Source organism: Pezoporus occidentalis, unplaced genomic scaffold, assembly GCF_034315485.1.
Source record: "Pezoporus occidentalis ecotype Australia unplaced genomic scaffold, CSIRO_AGI_Poc_V1 ctg108, whole genome shotgun sequence".
Taxonomy (NCBI): domain Eukaryota; kingdom Metazoa; phylum Chordata; class Aves; order Psittaciformes; family Psittacidae; genus Pezoporus; species Pezoporus occidentalis.
This window is the reverse complement of record NW_026912865.1, coordinates 4,106,474-4,134,366: the sequence shown is the minus strand read 5'-3', so window position 1 is coordinate 4,134,366 and position 27,893 is coordinate 4,106,474. Positions and strand designations below refer to the sequence as shown.

Genomic DNA, 27,893 nt, shown 5'->3' with positions numbered 1-27,893 from the left:
TATTCCTCCGGTATCCGCGTGTCCTCCTCCGTGCACCGCACACCCGGGGCTGCTCCACCTTCCCCGAGCGCTTCCAGATGCTGCGGGAGCCGGCGGCAGGCCAGGCAGCATGGAGGGCTCCGGGACCGCACGCCGGCATTCGGGCAGGCGGCGGACGGTCTCCCCGGCCAGGCAGGGGTTAAGGCTTCTCTGTTGTAGTTTGTTTCCCTTTGCCAAAGTGGGTGTTGCTGGAATGTCTCCTCTCCTAAGGAGGGGGGGCGAGCCGTGTCCTCTGGAGAGGGGGGATGTCAGCATCAAAAAGAAACAAAAGGGGGAGGTTTCCAAAAATAAAACCCTCCATCCCCTCCAGGCGCTGCCAGTGCCAGAGGCAGGCGCGAAGGTGCTCGGAGCTGCCTGCGGAGCGCGGGAGCTCTCTGGGAGCCCGGCAAGCGGGGCCGGCTGCTTTCCCGTTCTTCCTCCTCCTCCGGTCCGCCCGGCAGCCCGCGCCCCTGCCTCGGCACCGCTGTCAGCGCCCCGGGCCCCGGTGGGCGGCAGGTCCCGGCTGAGCCCCGGCGCGGGATGGGGCGGTGAGCGGAGAGCCAGCGGTGCCCTCTGCCCCGCAGCCACCGCACGATGCCGGTCGGGCGCTGAGCGCTCCGCGCAGCCCGTCTGCCCCCGCTACCGGCTGACACCATGCGGGGCGCCGCCGCCAGCCTCCTCCCGCTCACCTTCGCCGTCCTCCTGGGCTTCGCCGAGTGCCGGTCGGACTCCGCGGCCGGGCTGGAGCCGGAGCGCGGGCGAGCCGCGCGGCCGCGGGGTCGTGGGGCTGCTGTAGGGATGGCGGGCGCGGCGCACAGCCTGGCCCCGGCGCACGGAGCGCCCCCGTCGGCGCGGCCCCTCCCCGCCGCCCTCCACGTGGATCGCGGCTCCGCGGCCGCCGCGGGGAGCCCGAGCGGAGGTGACGGCCAGAGGCAGCGTCCACACCGCCGGCTGCCCGCGTCCCTGGGCCAGGCGGGCGACGAGGGGCTCGGTCCCGGCCCGGAGCAGAGGAACAGGCAGGACCCGTCCCGCCAGCGGCAGGGCGGCGGGCTGAAAGCTCGGGTCGTGCCCCGCTCGAAGGAGCCAAGCGGCAGAGGGAGGATGGTGGGGTAAGTGCTGCGGCCGGACCCTGCCGTGGGTGCGCGGCGTGAGCCGCGGCTCTCCCCGTGCATCATCCCCCGTCCCATCCCCGCGGGCGCTGCGGGGCGGAGCTGGACCCGCGCTCGTGCCGCGCGTCTGACCCGCACGTGAGGCCGGCCGCCCGTCGCGGCGGGCCGAAGGGATGCGGGGCCACGGGAGGTGGGAGAGGACGGAGCGGCCTCGCTGGGCGCTGCGGGACGGAGCGCGGCCGCCTCTGCTCCGCTCTGTCCAGGTACCTGGCCTCTTGGCGCTTTCCTCCCATTGCGGGCCCCTCGCACGCAATCCGTGCCGCCGCTTCCCATGGCTGCAGCTGGCTCGGCCGGGGGAGGCTTCCTATGACTTGCCTGGCAGGACCGCTTCCAGCTCCAGCCTCTGGCTGCTGGACGTGGAGGGGAGATCGTATGGCAAGGCCAGCTGCTGTGAGGGCAGCCTGCGAGCGGGATGTCTGGTGCAGTCTGACGTACCCTTCAGCCCCGTGTCCTCTCCTCTGGGCGGTAGTGCCCTCTCTGCTCTGCCGTGGGTGATGCCCCTTGTGATGAGCTCCTTTGACAGCTCGGAAGGGCCACCAAAGCCATGGTGCAGGCAGTTTGACCCACACATGTGTCAAAGTGTGTCCACTCTCCCTGTGAGCCCTGCCAGTGGGGTACTGAGGGTAGGCTCTGGGCTTACTACTCACTGACGCTGGCAGAAATGCCCTCTGCTAGCATAGGGTGGGGAGCTTCACTACAACACAAAATGCAGCTCAGTCTCTGAGGTTTATCTCTTCTGTAATCACTTCCTTGCAAAATTTCACGATAAGAGATGTTCCCTGTGCCACTCTGTGTACTTTCCTTCAACAAATCCACAGAAGCACCAAACTTGCTCCTCCTCCATTATGTTTGATACATGAAGTATTTATCACCAACAGATAACCAGTGGAAGGTAGGTCTTGAGCAATTTGAGCTTACCCAGTCCATTAGCCTGGGTTTGTCAGCTGCTCAGAGCGAGAGTCTTGGGAAGATCCAGCCCTGCGCAGTCAGGGTTAGGCTTTTTGGGGCTCAGAAGGATTTTACCCTTTCTGCAGTCAGAGTGTTAGCATTGCTTTGGGGTCACAAGGCAGTTCAGTTGGATTTGAGTCGTGTGTGATGTAGCCCGTTTCCTTCTATGACTACTCTTGAATGGTCTCCACCAGGTTTTCAGGCTGCAGCTGCCTCCATTGTCAACAGCCACCCTGTACTACTGTCAGAAGGGGCGGGCAGCCCAAAGGCTCAGGCTATGTTCAGAAGAGTGCTGAACCTCTTTGCAAGTAGCTTTCTTTCAGCCCTTAATCAAGGGTGTAACCAATGTTTGGTCCAGGTGTTACCGACGTGATTCGGCTTCCTGGGGTATTGGAGAGTGCTGTTGCCTCCAAGCTTAGAGGCAGGAAGAGCTGTGCCTCAGTGCTGTGTTCCCCACACAGGCTGTGCTGCGCTCTGCCTCTGCCCTGCCCTGGAAGATGAGGGCTGGGGGATACGGAGCTTGCTCCAGTCCCCACAAACTTGAACTCTGGAAAAGTGCATATAATGGCTTGTCATCAGTGGCTTTCCATCTCTTCTGGAGTCCAAATCGGCACTTTTAAACTTTTCTATGACCTACTGTCTTTGGAGTGTATGAGAAAACCTAGCTGCAATAATTGTCCGTGAGTAACCACATGGCATTACTCCTCATGGAAAGCTAGCGGCTGCTGCCTCCATCCATTCAGTGAGACTCCGTCCTTCCACCTCATCCATCTTCTTACGCCCCTTGCTGCACTGGACACATTTCCATCCAGGAAACTCAGGGCCCCTAATAAACATAATTTCATGATGTTTCATTTTTCTGCCAGGTGGGATATTTTCTGTTCTGCTATTTACACTGAACTCCTACTACTCTCTAGTACGGCAACCTTCATTTTCCCTTACTCAGGTAGCTTTGCAGGCTGCATTAAACCCTGCTGCTATTTATTTATACAGTAACTTTGGCTTAAAATCTCAACTTCTGTGTGGGTTGCCCTCCCTGATTCCCCAATCAGACCTCTCTGCTGGTACTTCCAGGGGGTCTGCACAGTCCTGGGGATGAAAACCCCATTTATTAGCGCTACATCCTTTTCTGGATAATTATTTTTTTCTCTTTGTTTGACAGTGGCATACCCAAGATTGAGTTTCTTTCCTGGGGACTGTTTGGATGTGTCTGCCATCCGGCTCACATCTGACCTTGTTGCAGATGGGACTTGCTCGCACCTTTCCATGAGTGCGTCCAACAGCAAGACTTGTGAGAGATGGGTTTTAGTGTTTCCTCCTGGAGCCTCATGTGAGGTGACTTCTGACACTACAGCAAATACTGCAGAAAATTACTGTCTTCTGAGTGAGGAAAACAATCCAGCCCAGGGAGCATCTCTGCTGTGCTGTGCTCTGCTTAGCACACCTGTTTCTCAACACCTCACAACTAGAAAGATTTTCCTTCCATGTGTCATGGGGTAGGGAGCTCCCATGCCCTAATGTGTGCCAGCTACAGTTGTACTTGTGTGCCAGATGCATCCTAGTTAGGGCTGTCCAGTCCTGCTGGGAGAATACTGTATGTGTCTCCCTCCACCTCTGTGTTCCCTGGGACGTGACACCCTCGTTCCTCTGCCTTGTGGCTGGGAGGGTGAGTCCCAGTGATGATCCTCAGGTGATGTATTCAAAATCAGAGGAAGGTGGGTAACAGGGGAGCAGTCTGGGGAAGCCTACGTGCCTGGGTAATTTTCAGGGGCATATGAGGCTGCCCAGGTAACAGGATAGGAGTCCCACACTCTCTCTTCCTCCCACCTTCTTTTTGTGTATTCTGTCCCCCAGTTCTTGTTTAATTGCCGTTGTAGACACCATCTGTGGCTATTTAGTCCTGCTTTACCCAGGCATTGTGGGATGTAGGTTCTTGCTGCAGTATGTGCATGTTGCTGCTCAGGAGCAGAGGCAGTTAACGCTGATGTGGACTTGGCAGAGGATTTTCAGTGGCTTATCGATGCCAGCACCCTTTTGCTAATGTTCTTCATAGGGTCCGACTGCAAATGTTTCATACACAGTTGGATAAAGTTCACTGTCCTGCAGTAGAAAGGCAGACCTGATGATCTAATGGTCCCCTGGCCTTCTGTTAAGATGCTGAAAATGACCTGAATGGAGCCAGCATATCTGGCAGCACAGAGTGCTGCGTGAAGTTGGAAGATGATGCATATATTGCCTTTAAAATAAGTAGTGAAAAAAATAGTTCTACTGCATGGTTCAGAAACAGTATGTGATCATTGCTGAGGCTGTGCACATGTTGAAACTATGTGAAGCCACAGTCTTACTACTGTTTTCTTGTTTTCCTTCCCCCTAGCACTTGTTAAAGTTGTTTGGCTCTGGTTACAGATAACCCCGCAAGCTCCTGCAGGCTTTTCTCATCCTGGGTACCACTTTGCATAGTGGGGGCCTGATCCTTATGGTATTGGTCTTTGGCTGCTGCAGCAAAGCCGGTGATGAAGGACTGGCTTGTTACAGCTCCTCTGCCCAAGCTGCAGGTTGGGCTGGAGCATGCAGTCAGGGCTGTGAATGGTACTTCTGGATGTAGGGAGAAGCTACATGGCTATAGCTGTGAGGAGTGTCAGGGAGATGTCTGTCCCAGAACAGGAGCAGGCAAGTGAGTAACGCCTGACATCCACCTCCTGTGCACCAAGCTCTCACAAGGTGCCAGGGACTATACCTGGGTGTGGATGGTACATCCTAGCAGCAGAGTGAGAAGTGAGCTTGGTCTGCAGTTGCTTACTGCTGCCTGTGCTGTTTGGAGACCTCAGGGTGTACCTGGCCCTTGAGGGGCTGAAATGCGGATCCAGTGCCTCACCCTGCATTTTGCCAGAAAGGCAGTCCCAAAGACCCATGTCTGCACTAGTGAGCTGTACCTCAGGGCTTTCTCTGGCACTGGGGCTATTCAGCTGCCTGAGCTCTCCAAAAAGGGGAATCAGACTATTGGAAATGGTCTCTGTCTGCTCCAGTCTGAGCTGAGCTGGGAACTATTTTGGAAGGTGCTAAGTGGCCCATGAGCCCTATAGCAGCCCAGTGTTACAGGCAATCAAGCCCCAGTGCCTGAGAATGTCCCCAGCAACATTTTCTTTCCTAGGAAAGATGTGAGCTAGCTGGCTTGGCCCTTAGGAAGGTAAATACAGTAACCTATTCCACTGGTACGAGACAGATAGGAAAGACAGATGGTTTTCCCAAGGCTTGTTTTGGCATCAGTGGTAGGGCTGGGAATAAGGCATCCCTGTGGAGCGTGACCTAGTTGGGTGTGGTCAGTGGGACTTCAGTTTAGGACACCTGTGTGAGGACATGTCTTCTCTTTTGCACTGATCTAAGGCTGTGTTGAGCTTCTTTCCACCTGGGAGAGTTGCTGACCCCTTCATGTGCCCACCAATCCTCTCGTCGTTTTGCATCCCAGGCTGCAGGGTGAGAGTCCTCCCCTCACTGCTGCCAGGCTCCCAGTTTCACATGGTGGGTAAGAAGGAGGCAGCCTGGGTGCTCAGCCTTGCACAGCTGCTGAGGGCTTCAGAGTTAGGAGCATGGCTTTGGCTCATGTCATTGTTAGGTCTGCCAGGGGCTTAGTGCATCATGGTACCAGCTGGTCTCCTTGCTGGGCAGCTCCACCTGCTGCCTTGGAAACCCCCATCTCCTGTGCAATGCAGAGTGATCAGGGGCTGCTGAGGGTGTACAGGTAGCTCCACAACAGCCACCCTTGGGACAATGACACCAGACCTGGAGGGACCCTGCCACTTGTTTTGCAATCCAAAAGCAGTGCTGGATGGAGAGACCCGGGGTTGGATGCGCCCTGCATGTGGCTTACTCCTGATCCATGTCTTTACCCAAAGTGTTGGTGATGGCACGTGCAGGAAGACAAGCACATCTGGGGTCCATTACTCTCAAGCACCATCCTTCCATGCTGTAAACATGCTGTGCTCCTTAAACCTCCCGGGATTCATTCTGAGTTCTTTGTAAGACAGTGAAAACCACATGGCTTTCAAGCCATGCAATTGTCAACTAAAAGCTTTAAATAGAACCAGACCTGCTCATGACTGCGTCCCATGCAGCAGAGGCCCCATAGCTATTTTCCCACTGCTGATGCTCTTGCTTTACCTGGGGCCCCATGCTCTGTGAGGTCCTGTGCACTGGGCTTTCATCATGAAATAATTGTGGTCCTTCTCTGCACTCCAGTACCACATGCTGCTCCTCCCAAGTGCCCACTTCCAGGCCTGGAGATCCTCCCTGCCTCTGTCTCTGATAACCTCTCATCCAGGAGGTTGTGGAAGGAAGGGGCACTCCTGTCCAAGTACTCCCTCTGCCCCTGCCTCTGAGGGCATCCCTGCCTGGTTGCTCCCTTCTCCACATGCTGGGCTGTCCTCCCTCCAGGAGCATCACCCTGGTGCTTAGCATCTCCCTTCACCTCGGGTTGGCAATTCATTTCTGGAGTTGGCAGTAACACAGAGCAACTCTGTTAATGAGAGGTTTGTGCTGAGCCCAGCAGGGGTTTCATGCCATCAAGAGTGATCTTGTCTGCTCAAGCTTGGGCCCCTGTCTCTTTTAGTCTCATACCTTTCTTCCTACAATCTCTGGCTCACTGTTGGTGTTGATGAGCACCTAGAAGTATGCTCCCTCCAGCATGCATGTGAGACATGCAGATAAAACTTGAACTTTAATCCCACAAAGGAATTAAAAGAGTGTGATTCAAGGCCAAAACAGCTTCTCTGGGGAAAGCAAAGATGTTTATGCTGCTGCTTGGAGTGGAGTCCCTCAGTAGACCTTAATTACCTGAAGATCAGCTCCAGCCCGGTAGTTTTCTCTCTTTACTGATCTAGATGTCTTTAAAAAGTTTAAGGCCTTTCATGGGCTCTTATGCAGTAAGTAAAGGAAAGTTTGGTTTCCTTGGATACTTTCTGGGAATGCCTTAAAGATGAGACCCATGGATCTATTTGGGTTGACAGACAAAAAGTTGGAAATTGGTACTTTAGCCCAGCCAGAGCAGATGTGAGTGGATGCAGGAATTACTTTGGCTTGTTCTGTTTGCAGGAAGTCACACCAAGGGAATCTAAGTGCTTTCTGCCTGTAAAAATCTACCCAGGTTAGTAAAACGTTGATTCTGAAGGTCTGGATAACACTTTACAAGTGATGTGGCTTCTCAGACCACTTCCCCTTCCCCTTCTCTACAGGCAGCTTCATTCATGAACACCAGAACAATCCTTGGCACACCTGCTACCCACTGTCTTTGGCTCTCCTAAAGCATGCGCCCCACAGCTTGAGCTCTGGCACTTCTGGAGTCTCATCTCATACCATGTGGGTGCAGCAGTCACAGGGATACAATTTCAGAGCAGGATCATCTTCTGACCCTGCTGTGTTCATGTTAAAGCCAATCCAGAAGACTAATATGCATGTTTCCTTGGTTTCTGTAAATTCTGTCAGCAGCTCTGACTGCCTTGTCCAGAATTAGAAATAAACCATACTCCTCACTTCATTTCCAGAGCCTTTCCAGAGCTTTCAGCCTGCCTATTTCTAACTCTCTACCTTTTGATGACTATACTCTTCCATCTACCTAGGCATGGAAAAGTTACATATTCCTAAAACTTTCCCTCCAAGGTGAGTAAATATGCTTGGAGACCACCCTGCAACTTGTTATTCCTTCTCATTTAGACATATGAGGTGTGATAGAGGAAGCAAGATTAGCTGCCTGCTTGGGCATGGCAGAGCACCTCTTGGAAGCACAGCACTGCCTCTGATAGCTGTATGTTGGCAGTGATCAGTACCTGAAAACACGTAAGGGAAGAGGTGGGGAGGACATCATTTATGTAAAGGTAGTCAAAAAGTTGCTGCAGCAAAGTGCTGGAGTTAACAACCATGAGATGAGATGAGATGAGCATCTTGGAATTAGTGTAGTACTGTGCATGTCAGGTAGAGACAAACTTCATAGCACTGGAGAGTCCCCAGGTCCTGGGGTCATGGCACCAGAGGCAGATAACAAATGCAGGACTGGGGTGCTTGCAAAGGGAGAGCAAGCCAGGAGTGGCTGGTGTGGCTGCTGGAGGGCTGTCCCTCTTGGGGTAATGATCAATGAACAGCACCAGGCAGCAGCACTTAGGTGGAGAATGAAACACTGTCTTTGGCCGAAGCAGATCCGGACATTTGAGGAGGCGAGATGCTATGACCAAAGTTGGAGTCAGGCCTGACTTACACCCCAGTGCCATGAAGTGCTATGAGATCTTTAATGGTCCCAGGCTACTGGCCTCCAATTGCTCCCGGGAGAAAAATGGTTTCTCTGAGCACTGTGCCAGGAGCCCAGCATAATGCCAGTTGGGCATTATACTCCCAGAGGGATCACTCACACTGCAGCATTCACATAGCCCTTGGGGGTTTCTTTCCCAGGCACTTAAACAACTCGGCCCTTGTCCCATTGGTTTTGATCTCAGCTGCTGGTCCATTTGGAAGGAAATATCACATGCTGCAGGAAATAATTTTACGGGTGACTCAGAGGTGCTGGCTGCAGAGAGACCTCAGCTTCCCCTTCTCCTAACCACACTGCTTTGTCTCTCTGCTCAGGCCAAATGTTTGTGGCAGACAGTGTTGCCCAGGATGGACCACGGCTCTCGGCACAAACCGCTGCATCAAACGTGAGTATGACAGTCTCAGCTGGTGTGCATCTCCTGATGCACCCCTACAAAATGCTCGGGTATGGCTGCAATCCCGAACATGCCCCCTGCGCTGTGCCAGGGCAGGTGGATTGTGGGGTCCCTGCACGCAGTCCTCCAGCCTCCCCATGGGGCTGCCAGGCTGTGGGTCAGCTCTCCCCACCTGCTGGTTAAGTCTGAGCATGCTGAGTAATTATGGCTTTACTTTATTATCATTATTAGTGTCCATCCCTAGCAGGGTCTTGTTGGGGCAGGGCATTGCAACGGCATGTTCATGGATGAGTTTCAAGCCCTGGGCTCTCATCTTCCTGTTTGGAGCAAAAGGCAGGTCTGTGAAAGTCCCAGCAGGTGGGAGCCAGCAGTGTGGGGTTGTGCTCATGTGGGCGAGCAGTGCTGATGCTGAGGGGCAGATCAGGGCTGCAAATTACCTGGGTGCTATTAAGGAAAGCACTTAATGGAGCTGGCACAAGGGCTGGGCTGGGTAGGGCTGGAGGGTGGTGCAGCATGTGGATATGTGAAATGGCAGGAGGTGCAGAGTGGGAACTGCTGGGGCAGGGCCCTCCTGCCTCTCACAGAGGGGTTAATAAGGGTTCTGTTTTTCTGAGGGCCCTGTCACAGCCCTGGGGCTGAGATCATTTTGGGCTCCCTGACACAGCACTGAAAGGGAAGGGGTTTGGGCAGGCACAAGTGCCGTGCATGCCAGGGGCAGCTGCACTGTCATCTCCAACCCAATAGCTCTGCAACCACCGCCCAGCCCCTGCTGGGATCCCTGTCCCTAATAATGGGGCTACACCATCCAGCTCACCCATGGTCCTCTCCAATGCACCTGCCTGGTCCCAGGGAGGCGAGAGGCTGCATGCAGTGCCTGGGCAGCTCAGAGGACAGGCAGCACACAGGCACTGGGCAGGCTTTCCGGATGGGAACGCCCTGCCCGGGATCGCGAAGAGCATCTGTGTTCACTCTAGTGGCAGCAGCTGCCCAGATGTTTAGCAGGGAAAGAAGCTCAGCTTTGTTTGCTGCGGGATCTCATGGACCTTCGGCAGCGCTGGGATAATTGCATTAGCGATCGCTGCTCGGGAGCTAGGGGCCAAGGGCTGACTCACCTCCCTTCTCCCTCTCCCCCCTGCCGACAGAAGCCAAACGGTAGAGAGCGTTCTGTGCTGCCAGACAGTGTCTGTAAACAGAGCGCGGGGCCAGCAATGGCAGCATCTTTCTCTCGTTAGGGATTTTCATAGGAGCAGTAGATCTGGGCTCACAGCCATGCAGGCTGTCTAGCAGTTGCTCAGGTGCTGGGCCCTTGTCCCCATGGATTCATTAAAAGGTCCCCGTCAACATGATTGGGCCTAACAGTGTCCCTCTGACAGGAGATGGTAAATCTCAGGCAGGATTTAGGGGGGGACTGGTGATGTGTAAACATCGTTTCATTCCCAGCTACCTCCCTCGCAGGGCTTTTCTGCTGGAGTTCAAGCTGCTGGAGATGTTCCTCTGTTTTTAAGGCTGCCGAGGCATGCTGGACAGCCTGTCCCAGTTAGTTTTTGCACTGTAATGCTGTTTAGTGTCTGATCCCATGGTTTTTTATATGGGCATTTCAGGGAAGTTATCAGGGTAGAAATGCAGCCAGAGGGAACCTCTTAGAGTGATGGAGCAGAGAAGAAGTTGGCATTTGGGTCTTGGGCAGGACCTTGGTTTTCATATATTTGAGCTTGGGTACAAGAGAGACAGTAGGCCAAATTCTTATCTCCTTCCTATCATCTACCAAGCATGGTGATTTCTTCCTTCTTCACCCATGCTTCTCCAGGGACTTTTCTCTTGCAATATCTCTTGCATATGACTGAACTCAAGCTGTGGGCAGGTGTCTCTAGCCTTTTGGCTTGTTCTAGCTTTGAGGACCAAAGTGCAGTGTGAACTTGGGGAGTTATCAGAGTATCAGTGGCTGGGAGGGTGAAAAAGAGTAATCTTTCTCTTTGGGACACCAACATTTCTTGGGAAAGTGGAAATGAGCTGAGGGGGTTTAGCAGGAAGACCTCACCCGCTTGCAATGGGCTTGCTTTCTACCCACATGCTGCCAGCTCATCATGCGAAACTGCATACAGGGCATCCCGCAGGAGGGGACATTAGGGATAATGAGCTACATTTGTATTTGGGTCTGAGGAGTTCATCCAACCTCCTGCCTGTTTAACTTAGAATCATAGAATCAATTAGGTTGGAAAAGAGCTTTAAGATCATCAAATCCAACTGCTACCCCAGGACTGCCAAGACCACCACTAATCTGTGTCCCTGAGGGCCTCATCTACACAGTTTCTGACCACTTAAATCCTGGGGTGAGACTCAGGCCTTTATGTCCTGGGTTTGGTGGAGAAGAAACCCGTACGCACAAGCTGGCCAGAAGCCGCCTTGCGCTCTTCATATTTCAGGGACTGCAGGGGCTGTGGTGTGCACTTGTCAATAACTTAGCTGCTGCCTATTAGCTCATCATCCTTCCCTTCTGCTTAAGAGCAAAGGAATCCTTTTGCTCAGCCTCCCGACATTAGTTCATCCGCCTTTACTTTCATCAGCATTATTCACTATGGTTATTTGTTACTTCCCAACACAGCAGCCTGGGCTGGTAATGTAGGGTGAGATTTTTTCCTGACATGGATATTTTAAAGTTTAAAAGAAACATTTTAATCAGCATGTTGGGAAGGAATAAACCTATTAATGTGCTTTCTAATCTCATACAGATGGTCTTGCAGTTAAGATACAGGATGAAGGCACAGGGACTCCAGAATGAGTCGCTAGCTCTACTGTGGTCTCACAGTGTGTCTTCAGACAGACACATTAGCATCTGGGGCTTTTACACATCTGCAGAATTAAGGTGACATTCACATGGTCTCTCCTGTTGGGTTTCTTCTGTACAGTGACTGTACTGTACAGTCACTCAGACTGACTGTACTGTCTTTTGAGCTCAGACTGGTTTTCATTGAAGTTCTGTTTTCCCTTTATTATTCCTTCATCGCTGTTGTTATCCCTGCCTGTCAGCCTGCACAGATCTCTCGCTTGTGTTAAATTATCCTCCCCTTCTGGGTGTGCTGACATGATCAGAGCTTTAAGTTAGACTGAGATTACATCTCACTCTGCATCAATAAGCAAGCTTTTCCATGAGAAAGTGGACTAAATCACCCCAGTGGTACAAGCCCTTCAGCATCTTCCCAGTTTTCCTGTTGATGCCTAGCTGAATGGACAGGTTCCCCTGCATTTAAATGGGACTGAGCAGGCGCTGCTTACAGTGAAGATCTACACCACTCTCCTTGGCCTAGAGCATGTGCAAAGCAACAGGGGCACAGTAGTTGAATGTCACCTTGCAAAGTCATTGCTCAATCCTGGGCGAAGTGTGCCTGCAAGGTGATGGAGATTGCACTTGGTGGCCTTCCCCTCTGAGGGTCCTGACTGCCTGGCCTAAGTGAGTGGTCAGAGTCATGCCACAGTCATCCTTGCAGTGTGAACTTGCAGGGCTAGACAGCACCAGACTTGATCTGTGAGGGTATTGCTAGATGCTCTTGAACAAACTGTCATTGCTACTAATGATAATTCAGCAGTGCTCCAAAACTTATCCTCTTATTAAGAGTTTTGATATGACTCTTTTTGCTTTCCCTAAAGCCACAGGTCCTGGAACAGGTGATTACATGGGACTACAGTGAGAAGACATGAGTGGCTGTTATCTTAACAGAAACTGTTCATAGCCCCCACAGCTGGGGATTAACATCTCAGAGTAACCCTTGGGCTCAGAAACCAGAAAGCAAAGAGAAAGATTCCAAACAAACTGTCTTGTTTCTTCTGTCATTGTTATGGTTTTGGGGATCTGACTCATGATTTTACACACTTGGCTTTGGCAGTACTTCCACTGAACAATCTGCTCTCCCTACATTGTGGAGCTGGACTGAGTGAAAACCAGTGACTTTTTAAAGCTCTTTCAAGTGCTGCCTGAGTCTGCAAAGGCAACTGGGAAGGGGATTAATCCTAGAGCTGGAATATTTCTCTTCTCTGTGTCAGTTGCCTTAAGGGCTTTTTAGAGTGCCTGGTCACTTATCACTGCCATCCTGCTGAAGGGCACAGCCTAACACGACTATGAATGTTGTTAGTGGGAGAGGCTGTGAGAACTGCTGTAGTCCCAGGTCCTGGCGTCGCGGCTCTGCAGTATTTCAGCACGTGAAGCAGTTGTTTTCAGTGGCAGGCTTCCTGGGCTGGTGGTGTTTGTTAAAACAGGAATTTATTGCGAGATAATAGTGGGGACTGGCAGCCTATTTATATCACAGCTGAGTTTTATATTATAAATTACATCAACTTTTGGAGTGCCAGACTTCCCAGAGACACGGTTAATTCCTGCCTGACTAGGACCCTGTCTCTGTTCCAGAGTCTGCAGTGGTGGCTGATTTATTTTGCTGGGGGATTTCATCAAAACCTCTGGCTTTAACCTATACAGCTCTACGTGACTTGGGTTCTCCCTTGTCTTGAGATCTTTCTCTCTTCCTGAGTGTTAACATGGTAATAACAGTCAAATGAAGTATTCCAGCCAACATATCCCTGATCTAGTTAGGAAAAGCTGATGGCAGTCCAGTTTTGGGGTGAGGGAAGGGTTGTGGTGGTGATACGGCTGTGAAAGGACCTCAGAGTCTGAACAAGGACTTCCTTTGCTTGGTGACAACAGGATGGCACATGAGGCTAGAGCTCTCTGTGTGTTTGTTGTCTAGAAGCAGTGTTTCTCACAGGTGTGCTTGGATCCCATGGGGATGGAGAGCACAGCCAGAGAGGGAGGAATGTGCTAGGAAAGCCCAGCAGCCGCATGCGAAGATGGTGGGATGTTGGATGCTCCTGCAGCCTCCTGGGGCTGTCCTGAGGAAGGGGTCCTCAGCAGAAGTGATGGATGCATGTTTCAACCCATCCACAGGGTTCCCATGCAGCTGGAGTTTAATGTCCACCTTGTGTTGTCGAACAAGTTTTCATTACTCTTTGGCCAGACGGCCCTTTCCTTCTTTGAAGGATGATACTGTTTTCCAGTGTGTTTCCTATTAGTCTTGCTCGGAGCAGTGAGCCTGGTCCTACCTGGGCAGGCTGTGGTCTCCTGGCTCTTGCTGTCTGGGCTATAAACAGTAATTGGCATTTGTTGACTTGAGAAGTGTTAGGGTCCAGCATATAATTAACAGCACTTTCCTCCCAGGGTGCAAACTGAAGCTGGTGTGCTGTAATTAGGAACACACACAGGCTCAGAGTGTGATTTGGGCATGAAGTTAATGAACTGTAAGTCCCCATAGCTGTGGAGGAATTTGAGTGCAGTGACTCCAAAATCAGCTGTGGAGGGAGAGCTGGAAAGCTCTGGGGGGGGACAGGCCGCAGTGGGGGAGAGGAGGATCATGCAAATCAGACCCCGAAACAGAGGTAACCCAAAAAAAGGTAACGCTCGATCCCTTACTTTGGGGTTGACGTCCTGTCCTTGCCCGGAGTGGTGTGGGCAGGGATAGGCCATACGTGCTCTACAGACCATGCTACTTATTTCTGAGCTTTCTGAAATGAGTATTGTTGGAGAAGAGCTCTGCAGAGGCCAGTGAAGAGAAGTGGGAGCAGAAGCAAGTCTCTGATGGAGGTGGCCTTGTGTTAGGGACCCATGGCAGCAGTAAGTATGTGACTTTGAAGGTCATCTGCCTGCAGAGGAGAGATGGAACCACTCTTGTGCTGCCCCAGACGGGTGCCACCACCATGAGGCTGAGCCCCATGACCACTAACTGCCTTTCTGTGTCTCCTCAGCTGTCTGTGACCCGCCGTGCCAGAACAAGGGCTCCTGCAGCCGGCCCCAGGTCTGTACCTGTCGCTCAGGCTTCCAGGGCTCCCGGTGTGAAGAAGTTGTTCCCGAGCAGGAGTACCACCCACCTGATGCCGCTGCCGCCTTCCAGCCCTCCGTGAGCTCCCTGCGGAGGAGGACCAGCACGGCAGGGAGGGATACATCCGTGCAAGGGGCTCAGGCACCCGTCCCACGGCACATCCCGACTGTGTAAGTTAAACCCAGTTCCTGGCAGGATGCTCCTCCAAGCCCACAGCAGATAATGCCATGCTCAGTCAGGCCACAGCCTCTGCTTCGTGAGACCAGGCACTTTGGCTCCTGAGGGAGGCTCCTTCCTACCCTATGAGAGCTGATGTAAGGGGATCGGGTCTTGATGTCCCTCCAAGGGACCTGGTTTGTCCCCAGCACTGTGTTATGGTCCCCAGGCACATGCTGAAATGGGACAGGCTCACAATGGTCCCATGCGGAAAGAGTACTGTGAAGTTCAGCAACTTTCCCATGTCCAGTTGGTGAAGAGCCTCCATTTGGTAGCAGCAGGGTGGATGGACGAGTGCGGGTTATATCTCTTTCCCAAGAGGATGTGTTTAGAGCAATAGTAGTACCTGCAGAAGGGTACATATATCTGAGGTGCTGTTAATCTGTGCTATAAGCGCTGGTATGAACAAAGCGATGATATTCAGAGATGTCTCCTGGCAGACTCTAGCTGTTATTGAACCATTCATTCCGTATTTCTGTGCCATATTTCAGTGCCACCTTGGCAGATGCCTGTTTATTGGGTACAAAAACAAAGATGCAGCTGATGGAGGTTGCAGAGGCCCATGCAGGAGGTCCGAGGTGTCTGTTAAACTCAGGATGACAGTGGTGACATCAGCCGGTCATTTGGGTGAGGAAGAGCTTATGGTTTCAGCTCAGCTGCCTCAGATCAGTGCTGAGGTGCTCTTGTACCCAAGCTGCAACTCCTCCACGCTTTGGGTTTTGTGGAGTCCTGCTGGAGCTGTGGGTATTCTGCTGAGAAAGGCAGTAAAGGTGGGAAAGGTGCCTTTCTGTGCAAGCACTGCCAAGCACTGCTGCTTTGCTGACGGCTCAGTGGAGATGGAGAGGTGGGAATGGTGCCTGCTGCTATACAACAACCCACACATGGTGATTGGTTTTGGCTTTGTTTTGGTCGGTTTTTTTCCTACATCATCTCTGCTGTTCCGTAAGGGTCCACGGCTACGGGAGCGAAGTGTTAGGATGCACCACCCCTAAAGGCCCATGTCTTTCTTGCTGCTGCTTGCACAGTTGCTGGGCCAGAATGACTGGTTTTGTTGGTAGCCACCATAGCAGGGAACTTATATGTGGCTTCCAGCAGAAGTCCCTCAGTCATAGTCAAGAAAACATTACAGCAAATTCCAGGTGCCTAACCAGGAGATAACTTCCATTCTTCCTTCTGTTTTCTGAGCTGTTTTGACTTTCTCTGTCAGTGCCACTTAGAACTGCCTGAGGAGAGAACAATTTGGCCTTTGTTTTTCTCTGTTCCTGAAGTTGATTTTAACATGCCTGTTGCACCTAAAGTAGCTGTTGCCTTTCTGTCTCTTCTGAAGCAGAGGCAATTCGTGTGCTGGAGACATTTCTAGACACTTACTTTCAGCCATCTACAATTTTGGAGGGGCTCAAATGACTGATGGGGAATTGACTGACACGAGGTAGTTCACTGAAGCTGGCATACCTCAGTGCCCAAATGAAAGATAATCTGATGGGAACCAAATTCAGTCAAGGCAGAGGTGATGCTGATGGGGAGAGGTGGCCAGGCCCCTGTCATCACTGCCCTGAGAGGGGCTTGGTGCCCGAGCAAGCACGCAGCCCTAGCACATGCCTGCAATCCCAGCCATTGCTGACGAGTTTCCCCACAGTGGTGACCTCCTCCTACCCCTGTGTGCCATGGTGTGTGGAGGGGCTGCAGGGGACGGAGAGCGGTGCCCTTCGAGATAGAGCACCTGTTGAAGGCTTTCCCAGTAAGGAACATGACCTCAGGCTCTGCACAGAGGACAGCGGGCTGTGCCCGCACTGGCAGAGCATTCCTGTCCGCACAGTCAGACGCGGTGTCTAGCAGTCACTGAGCTGGGATTGCTGAATGCCCAGCTGCCTGCGGTACCTTAAATCCTCTGGCGCTGTCCCAGGGAAATAGGACTCCATTAAGGACTGTGCCGTGCTTTTCCTCCTTCCCTCCCCATGGAAGCCATAGAACATTGCCTTATTCCACACTTCAGTGAGAGCATTTGACGTCCATCCTTTGCGATGGCCTCAAGTAGGACCCTGGGACACATCCACTACTGGCTACTTTCTCGACCCATCCTCAAGGGTTTGTCAAGGCTGCTGTGCATGTCTCCAAGGGGGATTTCTCACTGCCCCTTTGGGTACTGTGCTTCAAGCTGCTGCCTTTCCTGCCTGGGCATTGTGTAGCAGCCCTGCTTTGTAGGCTGGTGTGGGGCTATCTGTGCCCTGGAACTGGTCAGCATTGAAATGCCTCACTGCAGCCCCTGGGTATTTTCCCATACAGTTCAGTTGCTTTGGTTTTGTCTGTGGCCTGTATAACATACTGCATGCAGCTAGCATGACCTAAAAGTCTTGTTGCTGTTAAATTGGTTCTTGCCCAAATATATTGAAGTGGTCCCTTCAGCCTGCCAACTTCTGTGTTAGCTGTGGAGCCTGTAAGAGTGAGCATCTGCAGCCAAAGTGAATTCTTGCTGTTAGTGCACCTAGCCATGCCCTCCCACTCCTTCCCGTGCACTGGCATTAGTCCTCATCTGGCCCTTGGGTGAGTTGGCTCAGTTCACATAGCAAAATTAAGGATAATCTTCTGCCACTCCATTGGGCTAAATTGGCTCATTGAAAAATCATGGGGACCAGGAGAATTGGGCAGAATTGCAAGAAGCACTTGGGTGTCTTGGTGGATGGACGACACTGGTGGTTCCAGGTCAGTTGTTGTGAGAAGACTGTGAAACCCAGGATGAGCAACCAGTCCCCAACCTCCTTGCACATTCACATTGCTAACAAGGGGGAATTGAGCAAGAGTGGGAGCTTATAGACCTCTAAGCTTCATCTTGTTGCAGCAAGGCAGGAAAATGAATCCTCACATGGGTACATTTGCTTTCTCCTTTTGCTTATTTATGTGTATATTGGCTTTATTTGTGTTTGTATGGAGCTAGCAATCAGAAGCTCTAATGCAGTGGAACAGCTGTATGAAATGAAACAAAAACCATGAATCCTCCCCAGAGACCTGCTCTCTAAGTAGAGATGGGGTTGATTTTGGTTCAGTGAAGTTAGTCTTCAGAAAGAGTTAGGAGAGCAGCCTCCTGGGTTATTCAGGAGCTTCCTGGACCAAAATATTCCCCACTTGCCTGAGTGGGTAGGTCTGCTTTAAAATGTTTTCACTTTCTCAGCTAGTTGAACTTGCTGCTTATAATGACTGCCTCTTCACTGTGGTGAGTAGCTTGATCTGCAGGTAGGAAGTCTTTTGGAGTCTGGAGAAGCCTATAAAGCCTTGGTGAAGAGCATGACTAGGCAGTGCCTGTCTCCATGGCCCTGTTTCTGGTACATATGCTCAGGCTCTCCAGAGCTCACTTACACCTGGAAGCAGAAGCTGTGGTGCCTTCTGTGGCTTCCCTGCTGGGAGAGCCCAGGAAGCATGCCTGACAGCAGAAGATTAAGTGACTGTCAGTCTTCTGCCCTCAGCCTTGGTGAGGAGTAGCAGCACCTTGACAGTAGGGTTGTACTTGTCATACACAACTGGTGTACCAGTTGAGATTGAGAGGTTTTTTAACCTGGCAGGTGTGGAGGTTAGGAAATGGATATGTGGTCATTTGCAATGTAGCTGTCATAGATCCATTTCTGGGCATGCTGGCAGTCCCAGGAGGATGCGGATGTGGGCATCAGCCAGAGTGTTGCCCAGCCAGAGTGTACAACAGCTGTGCTGAGCACAGGTGTCGGTGCTGCGGTGTTACACATAGCCAGTAGTGCCTCTGGAGAGCTGCTGGGGAAGAGTCACTGCATCCTTGCCTTGCCCTTATGGTGCTCACCGTCTCTTCCTGAGACTGAAGAGGGCGGCATACCCAGCCTTACCTGAGGTCAGCGTTGCCCAGGGCAAGACATGGCTAGGAGAAGGGTATCTCTGAGTTTACTTTGATTGCAGCAGAGGTGAAGATGCTCAGACTTATCCCTTGAAACACAGGCTAATGAGTACCACTTCCCAAGTTCCTTCAGCAGGCCATGGTTCAGCGGAAGTTTAGAGTTGGGTGTCTGAGGGAGCCTGTGGGGCCTTGTTAGCTGCTGCAGAAGCTGGAGGCCCCTGCACTGTGCTGTTTGGAACAGGGAGTGCTCTGGAGAGTAAAATCCTGGGGGTGTTAGAGGCCCTTCCGGCATGGACTAGCTGCAGATCCTTCCTCCTCTTGATCTCAGCCTGAATCTCTGCCCGGAGAAGCAAAACCCCGACGATGATTGTGCAGGTGGAGCTGCATCTCGGTCCAGAAGCCGAGCTAAATGGAAACAGCTTTGTTTTCCTAAGGCTGGAGTATCAGCAGAATTCCTGTTTATTTAGCAGAGTGGAAAAGGTTTGTGCCCCTGCCCCTCACCATCAGGATGGACAGCCACTGCCTTTGATTCCAGGCAGCATGAGAGGAGGGTCCTGCCACTGCCACCCGACAAAGAGCCCCCCTGCAGGAGTGCCACACGTACATCTGTAACTGGCATTGAGACAAGGGAGCTGTGCTGCCCAGATGGGGTGTGTGTCCTGGGAAGCAAGGCATCCTTCTTCTTCACAGAAAAGAAGCAATGACTGGGACCTGCAAAGCATTTTCCTGGTAACCCAGGCAAGGGAAAAGGATATAGCTGTGGTATAAGGTGCTGAGACACTGTGCAGACAGCTTAATGCAGCTAAGGTCTTGAGGGCAGGGAGCTTCCTCTGAGAGGGCTCTGTTTAGGCAAGGCAGTTCCTGGGAGTTGCCTGGTGTTTGCAGGATGGAAAAGGAAGAGGCTGAGTTGCAACATGCCTGCCCCATGGACTCCTGATCTCAAGAGACTCCTCTTCAACACCCTAGGAGAGACATCTCCTCCCTTCCTGATGAGAGGAAGGGCTATATACAGCCCTTGAGGAGTTGTGGCAAGAGCTCCTGGCCTGGAGACACCAGGAACCACATGCCAGCAGGCAGGCTCTGCCAAAATGTCTATTCTCTCTTCTGGAAGTGAAGGATGAGAACAGCAGGGAGCAAGCAGAAGGCAGGATCTTGGGTGTGTGGCAGAGGTTGCTAGATGAAGAGAGTGTATTTCCCCCCTTTTGAAAATGGGCTGAAGCCAGGTTCCATTCTGGTGGCAGACAGATGGCTAGCACAGTCCTTTGCAGAGGAGAATGGGGCCCATGAGTGAACCTAAAGGTCTCCATCCTGAGGTGGCCACCAAAAACATGACACTGAGAACTGTCTTGGCAAAATCACCTTGATCAGCTTGTCACTGAGGACTAGTAAGTGAAATCAAAGTTCATTGTGAGATCACTTGATTTTTAAACATGCTGCTCCAAACAGACGGATTTGCCTTAATTGTTAAAGCAGGATCTGGAGTCTCCTGTCTTGCCAGCTTTGAACTTTTCCATATTCATGAGAAAAGGGGAAGATTTTTACTGCCTTACTTGTGTTGCTGCTGACTGTCCAGGACTATTTGTCCAGGGTGTGCATAGTACTAGGAGGGGGTCTATACTAGCCACATACCTACTGAACACACCTCCTGTTCTTCTGCTCACAACTGTTGCTCACTTTACACTTACGAAGGTTACAATTCACTACTACCCAAATAGCAGAGAAAATAAAAGCTGAGCCTGGCTGAGAAGCACCCGCCAGCCTAAGTGCGTTCCCATGGCGTAGACTGTGTCAGGTTTCCTACTTTGTTTGGGATAGAACCAGCCCAGAAAATCCTTAGCGTGTGATGTTAAATTCCTGGGGTAAACCGCTGGTGCCAGCCTTGCCTCTGCTACTGCGGGGTCTTTATGCTTGTTACCTGAATGATGGATTTCCCCGGTGCAGATAAGCCCTAATTGCAGCATTCTAAGGTGCTTCCCTTTGGCAATATAGTTTTCACAAGGTGGCCAAGCATTTGCGTTCCTTGATCCAGAGCCAGCTTTCAGTGGATATCTGAGCCCTTGTTAAAAAGTTGAAACTAAAAATCTAGTGCCAGGCCATGTGAGAATATGTGAGAAGAGATTCCACTCAGCGCAATGAGATCTCCATAAGCTCCAGATCCCAGCCCCTCTCCTGCTTTGACACAGTTGAAAGCCCTTGGCAAGCTGGCTGGGAAGCCTAAAGGAAAAACTCAAGGTACCCAAGAGGAGCATAAATGTCATTTTTCTTATATAAAATACTTCTGTTTTTAAATTACATGATAGACCTTCTCTAGCCTGGCACCAGATACAGTTGCTCTACTTTTTAGTGTTTTAAAGCTGTCAGCACCATTCTGGTTTATGTGTTTTATGTATTTACTTTCTAGGGGGTTGTGTACACTTCAGAGCAGCAAGAGGATAGCTGGCTTTTCAGGCTCCTTTTAAATTCCAAATATGGTCTTTACATTAGGCTTGGTTCTTCTGCACCTCCTTGGGAGCCATTCCTATAGTTCAATTGAGCCCCTAGTATTTGGGAGAAAATGTTCAAATGCACTATCCTTTCTAACTGAAAGAAAAATGCTACCGTTGGCATAGTCTGATACTACCTGCAAGAGAGCAGGGTGCAGGGCAAATGCATTGTACATGTGGTAGGTTAGGTAGTACAGAAAATCCAGTTTATAGCCTATTTTATATACTATACATCTATCATTTGAGACATTTATGACAATACAATTTATAAAGCAGTTTTGTAAAAAAGAATGATGTTAGGAGAGTGCTAAGGCCACATGATCAAATGCTGGAGAGATTTTCCCGCATGCCTGAATTAGGATTGTCATCCAGCCTGCTTTCAGCTCCCTTGTGCGTATGGATTATGCTGCGGTTTCTCACACCTGACTGTATGCTGCCTTATTTGGTTTAAGCTGGTACTAGAACAAAATCAAAGCTGTTCTCTTTGGTTTCGAGTGTTTCCCATAAATCACCAAGTGCTGGCAAGACAAAAGGGGTGAATTGAGGCTGATTTGAAACGATTGAAATGGAGATGCAGAAGTTCCCATATAATAGATGCTTTTTTTCCTCTCCTTTCTTCAGAAGCATCCTGAGAAAAGCTGCCCTGAGTCCTTGGTGCTGGATGGGATTGGTACCCAGCTCTCCGCACCACCTCATTTTTGTCTCACTTGCATGGTGACTCTCTTCAGGGACGTGCAGAAATTAAACATATAGGCAGGAATTAAGAAGAGATTCAGGCTGGAAAAATATCTGTTACAGCTGAAGGGAAACACTTCTCCATGGGAGGAAGAAATCTGGAAGAAGGAGAGGCTGAGATTTTGCAGAGTAGGAATGAACAGCAAGTTAGGCACCAGAGAGTAATGCAGCTCGGCTGCAGTAGGACCTTTGAGGCAAAAGACCTGAGTCTCATGGGTTTTTTCCTCTTCACCCTGGGGTCCTGCACCGAGTCGATGTATTCCTTATTGCCAGAAAAAGATCTTGACAAATTGGAAGGAATTCTGAGAACTACAAAACGAGGGAGGGAGGGAGCTGAGGGGAATGGTTAACAGACCCACATCTGCAAAACTGAGCCAAACACTGGCCTTGAAGAATGGAGAGCATACTTGGAGGCTGAGGCTATCTGGAGGGGGCAGACAGGGTGTATTAGGTTGCCTGTAGCCTTGGCAGGGTGGCCATGCTAATTTTTCAGCTACGAGTCTTTCTACAACAGTGAAGTGCCAAACACTTCCAGGGGTGTAATGACAGGTTAATAATGACACTGGAGCTCTGCCTTCTCCATTGCTTTGGAGCTGCACTGCTGAGGAGCTGGGGCCCAGGAGCTGCCAAGGCAGGCCTTTCTGCCTGCTCCAGACCGCTTCCCACTGGGGATGCCACGAAACCTGCTTCCTCCCTTGCTGATCCTTGGTGTGGATATTGAAGGTCACGTGGGAGAGGTGCGAGAGCAGATTCATGGTCATGGTACTCCTGGAGCACTGGCTTTGCTATCAGGCATCATGCATGTGTGGCCAGGAGCGCTCCTGGTCCCTACCCAGGCTCTACTCTTATGGCTAGTGAGCAACTGGAGCGATGGAGGCAGTGCAGAACAGTAGAGCATAGAAATCACCGGGATGCTCATTGATCCCCAACAGGGCTGAGACTTTGAGAGCAAGCAGAAAAATGTCACATCGCAACACAGCTCTCATGGCTTGAGTGTGGGTGAGGAAATCCTGCATGTGGCTGGAGATGGAGAGATGTGACCTAGCTACATCAAGCCAATAGATCCAAAGGCCAAGTCCTGCTGGTGTTCAACAATTCTTTTAGCTTAAGATATGTCTTAGATCCACAGTGTTCCCAGGGTGAGTGGGAGACCTCCCAGCACGTCCTGCTGTAGATGAAAAGCCTTCCCTTCTCCAGATGAGAGGACTACACACATCTCCTTTCCACCCTGTTGTTCTTGTGCCCTCTGTGTGTGTCTGCAGCCGCAAGCTCTTCACCTCATTCACACGCCTGGGATGAGAGAGGCTTGCCTGCCCTCTCAGTCTCCCGTGTAAAGCAGGGGGCAGGCAGCTGCCTCCCCCCACTCCCCAGGGTGCATGTGGGTGTGAGGATGAATAGGCTGAAGTGTTTTTTCAGGGCTTTGAAGCTCGCAGCCTGGTGGAGGGGGTGTTTCTAGTCAACAAGATGGAGATGAAACAAGAGTGCTTGTTTTCTCTCTACTGTACAGGGCAGATGAGTGACCTCCCCGCAGCTGGCAGGGAGGTTTTCACTGGCTGATGCCTCTGCAGCAGGTTTCATTAGACAGGGACTGGGTCCTCAGCTCACAGTTGTGTCTTGTGGAGACACAGGGCTCTTTGGGCTGGGGAGCTGGGTATGCCTGTGGGCACAAGGGCAGGTTGATGTGCTGTCCTCATCTCTTGTGTGCCTCTGCGCTAAATACAGGTCCTTCCCCTGCCAGGCAGGACCTTGCTGCTCACTGTGCTGTGGAGCACAGGGAGGAGGAGAGGGGCAGCAGTGGCATTGCCGTGGCTGGTAGTGGTGGCTGAACTCTGTGGGATGGTTACATTGCACAGTGGACATCCCAGCTCTCCAACTGTGCCAGCATCTTACACCTGGTTTTGGAACAGGGTAAAAGCTGTGGCTGTAGGTTAATATCTCCAGTAAGGTGGTGGCACTGATGGAGACCCTCATGTGGTGGCAGCTGTTAAGATACATCTGAAAGGGTCTCACCAAGGCATGAGCACAGCTGTATGACTGTGTCTGCCAGCAGTGCTGCGACTGCTGATTGCGCTGCTGAACACCATCCCCTGCAAGCAGTCAGGGGAGCCAACCAGAGCAGTATTCTCACTGCTTCAGCCCAAAGGAGCATGCGTCTGTGCTGGGGAGAGGAGGGCTACACAGTCACCCATCTCGCCTGCTACTCTCTGCACACAACACAGGCCAGCCTGGGTGGTTCTGCCAGGGGGTGGAAGCTCGCCTGGCCTCCCTCTAAATCCCTGGTTTAGCGTATGGAGTGTGCAGAGTTTGGCCCAGATGTGGCATTTGTAATTGAGTAGCCTGGCTTGGTTCTTCTGCTTGCTTCACTGGAATCTCAGAGAGGTTGTAGGCTACATTTTGATTTTCCTGGGAGGCACCGGCCTGCATTTGAGCTCTGGAGACAGGCAGATTGCAAACAGCTCTTCGTCATGCTTGCCATTTGGAAATCACAGTTCTGGACAGGTTATGGGTTAGCACTAGGGTCTGACAGATCCAGCCAGGGGCATGATCTCCTGCTCCTGGTGACAACCCATGTCATGGCCTTGCACAGGACATGTTTCTGCAACTTTGCTGGGCCAGGCAGGTGCTGTTCCCATGCTTGGAGAGCTGGACTTCTTCCAGGGAGTCAGTTGCTCACTCCCTAATACAAGAAAGCAAAGAAGAGCACTCCCAGAGTGGCGGGTGGCATGAAGGGCATTTAATGTCAGCAAAGAGCTGTGTGGGGATGTGTGAGCACCACTTTGGCTAAGAAGCAAATTAGATCCTCAGAGACTGGTTGAAAAGAACTTGTTAGCTGTCTGTGTGCTTAGAGAGGGTCACTTATGCAGTGTCTGGCAACTCCTGAGCAGATAAAAATAGAGTTCACAGCCCATCTCCTTCTCCCTCTTTGTTCTGATGCACTACATGGCAGGCTGGGAGCCAGCTCGGGTGTCCCTACAGCACCAGCATTGTGTTGGGGGCCAGCAGAAGAAAGATCCCAGGGAGGTGGTGATGGTGGGACTGAGCTTGGTGGCATGGGGCATACATTCAGTGACTTTACTGTGCCACAGACTTGCACTTCTGTTGCTGCAGTTTGTAGTGATAGACCCAGAGAAACCTCAGCCAGCCCCTGGCATGTATGTCAGGCGGAACAGGGAGAAGTTGCCACTGCAAGATGGCATAGGAGAGAGCCCAAACTGAGAGCCGTGTGGGCTCTGTGACAAGCCATGTGCTAGCTGTGGCAAGGGATAGTGGTGCTGGGCTGACACGGCTCCTGGGCATGTGCCAGCAGCACTGTGTGCATGTGGGGCAGGGAGCCCGACACGCTATGTCCTGTCTGTGCAGCCCCACTTTGGCAGTGCTTTCTGTGCCCAAGGCAAGGGGTGTTGTCAGTGGCACCTCTGCCTGTGGGTGCTCCCCAGGTCTTGCAGTGAAGGAAGGATTTGGATGACTCCCTTCCTGCTTGCCCCATGACCTGACTGTTTGAGCTGTGCCTGTGGCACTGCGAGGTGAATGTGCAAAGAGACACCTTGGCAGATGAGCTCTGTTATGATAAGCAGTAGGGTTGCCACTCGCCTTAATGTCCCTGTGATGGTCCAGGTGTCTGGTGTCTCATTTGGCGTGAGATCTGGCTGCAGATGAACTGGGCATGAAGGTACCCAATGGTCATTCCTGTGACCTTCATGGTACACAGGTCCTGCTTGGCCCAGCTGGGAAGGTCTCCTGCCCGTAAGAGGTAGGTGACCCCTTCTTCTGGGCAGGACAGCTTCCCTTGCCTTCCACCAAACTCTGGAGAGCAGGGCTTTGGACTTTCTTGTGTCCCTGACTTGCATGGAGGGTACCAGGGCTAAAGGCAGCTACAGGAGAGACAGTGGGAAGCCCGAAGCAGGCAGGTTTCAGAGCTATGTCTGCTCCTCAAGGGGAGGATAAACTGAGACAGGAATTATGGGCATATTGTGGGTGGGCTTGAAGTCAGGTGCCTTGTATGGTGCGGTTTCCCCCTTCCTCCCCGAGTCCTGACAGAGCTGTCATCCTTGTCAGCATGTTTGTGAGCTAATTGATAATAAACTTGATTGCTGTCTAAGCTATGCCTCTTTTGTGCTCCGGGGCCTGCAGGCTGAGCCATGAATCCTGTCTGCCTGCTGAGGAACCTGTGCAGAGTCCAAGAAAGGGGAAGTTTCTGGTCTGCGGTCAATTTGCTGCTTCCAAGGCTGGCTGCTTCTCTCTCCCCTGTAGACACAGACTCTGGTGTTGAGACTGCCCATTCTTCTGTGATGCTTTAGTGGAAAATCAACAACTGCCGAGCATTACACAGGGGGAAGTGAATCACTGATTTTGGTCCCAGTGGCCCCAAGTGGGGAGGGCGTCTCGCCAAAGGGACAGGCAGACGGACAAGACAGACACCGAGTGCATTGTTCGGCGTTTAAAAACCAGGGGAGAACCCGCCTGTTGTCCTGGCTGGTTATCAGGGCTGAGCATGACTCAGCCCCTGTCCTGGCTGAGCCCTCCCCTTGGAGCTGCGTGCGCAGGCGGAGGGTGGAGGAGCTGGGGTGGCCTTACCCCATGCTGCAGCAGCTCCCCTCCGTGGGACCCTGCTCCCAGCCCCACTGCCTCTCCGGGTGGCTGGAGGCAGCAGTTGCATCCCAGGCATCCCACTGGTTATGTTTGGAGAAATGGAGCTTGTTGAGTTCAGGCCTTGGGATGGAGGTGTCTGAACTCTCGGAAGATGGTTTCTTTTCTGAGGGCTGCTCATTTCAGCTTCATTTTGGACAGTGCTGTCCCTCTCAGTTACTGCCTTCATGGGAATTACTCCTTAGGTCTCCGTGGTCTTTATCATCTCTTCCTCACGCTCAATGGGGCACAGATTTGTTTCCAGCTGCAAAAGTTACTCTGCAATCCTCATCTGACCAGCCCTTGCTTACCTAGGGTTAGCACCCCTCTCCGCTGACCACACTGTCCAGGATTCACTGCCTCCACAGTGCCTCAGGCCATCCACCCTGTTATGGTCAGTCAGGCTTTGGCTGAGGAGAGGGTGAGGCAGGCTGGATGAAAACCCAGTAATGCTCCTGTGGCACTTGGCTCTGCATTTCCTTTGCACAAACACAAAAAACACTGTTTCCCAGCTCACTGGCGATCTGGCCAAAGTCAACAGTTGGATGAAGAGCAGTTCATAGAAGCTAAATCCAGGAAAGACTGAGGTGTTGCTGCTGAGGGAGAGAAGTGCTTTGAAGAGTTTGCCACCTTTGCCTCCAGCCACAAGGAGCATGCCTGGCCTTAGGTCACTAAGAGAAGCCACAGCTGTGTACCTGCCTGGATTCCATGAGCTTTTGCTTACCCAGAGAACTATAGATCACAAAAAGTGATCAGAGATTGAAAAAAATGCTTTCTATATACAGTGGGTTAGAAAAACAGTACTGTTTTGTGTACCACATGGTCTCTGTGGTTTAGACTTAGTTACTGTGATTCTGTGTACCTAGTCCTGAAACTGCAGGCTTAAAAAAAACATGTGGTTGATTCAGAAACCAGAGGTCCTCACGTTCAGCTGTGCAGTTGCTGGAAGCCTGCCAGCTTGGTCTTCTGCCTGCTGCCCTCAGCAGGGTGAGAGGTAGCTCTCACCTCCTCTGGGCAAGGAACAGAGACCTTACAGGTTCAGCTGGGACTGGGCAGGAGACCCGTCGTATACAGGGAATACAACACTTCCGTACCTCTTCTTGCCTCCTGTCTCTAAAGTAAATATAGAGCAGAGTGCAACCTGTAACCAAACTGATTTAGAATAAAGTGTTTGTACACAGACAGAGGTGCAGTGGCAGGTGTGGATGTCCTTGCTGGATGCCATACAGGTGTCATTTGGATCCTGCAGGGGTGTATACCACTAGAATATAAGGGACCAGGTCTCCCTCGGTTCT

The 27,893-nt window shown here is 51.8% G+C and overlaps 1 protein-coding gene across 4 annotated transcripts in view; it reads left to right on the top strand.

The window, feature by feature from the left end:
- The first annotated feature begins 373 nt into the window (after positions 1-373).
- The window catches only part of LTBP2 (latent transforming growth factor beta binding protein 2), a 71,538-nt gene continuing 44,018 nt past the window's right edge, over positions 374-27,893 (top strand). For all 4 annotated transcript variants that reach the window (XM_062623939.1, XM_062623930.1, XM_062623920.1 and 1 more), the window contains exons 1-3: positions 374-1,127; positions 8,745-8,815; positions 14,612-14,855. In XM_062623939.1, coding sequence (XP_062479923.1) covers positions 673-1,127; positions 8,745-8,815; positions 14,612-14,855 — 770 coding nt within the window. In that variant the 5' untranslated portion in view covers positions 374-672. The remainder of the gene's footprint in view (positions 1,128-8,744; positions 8,816-14,611; positions 14,856-27,893) is intronic.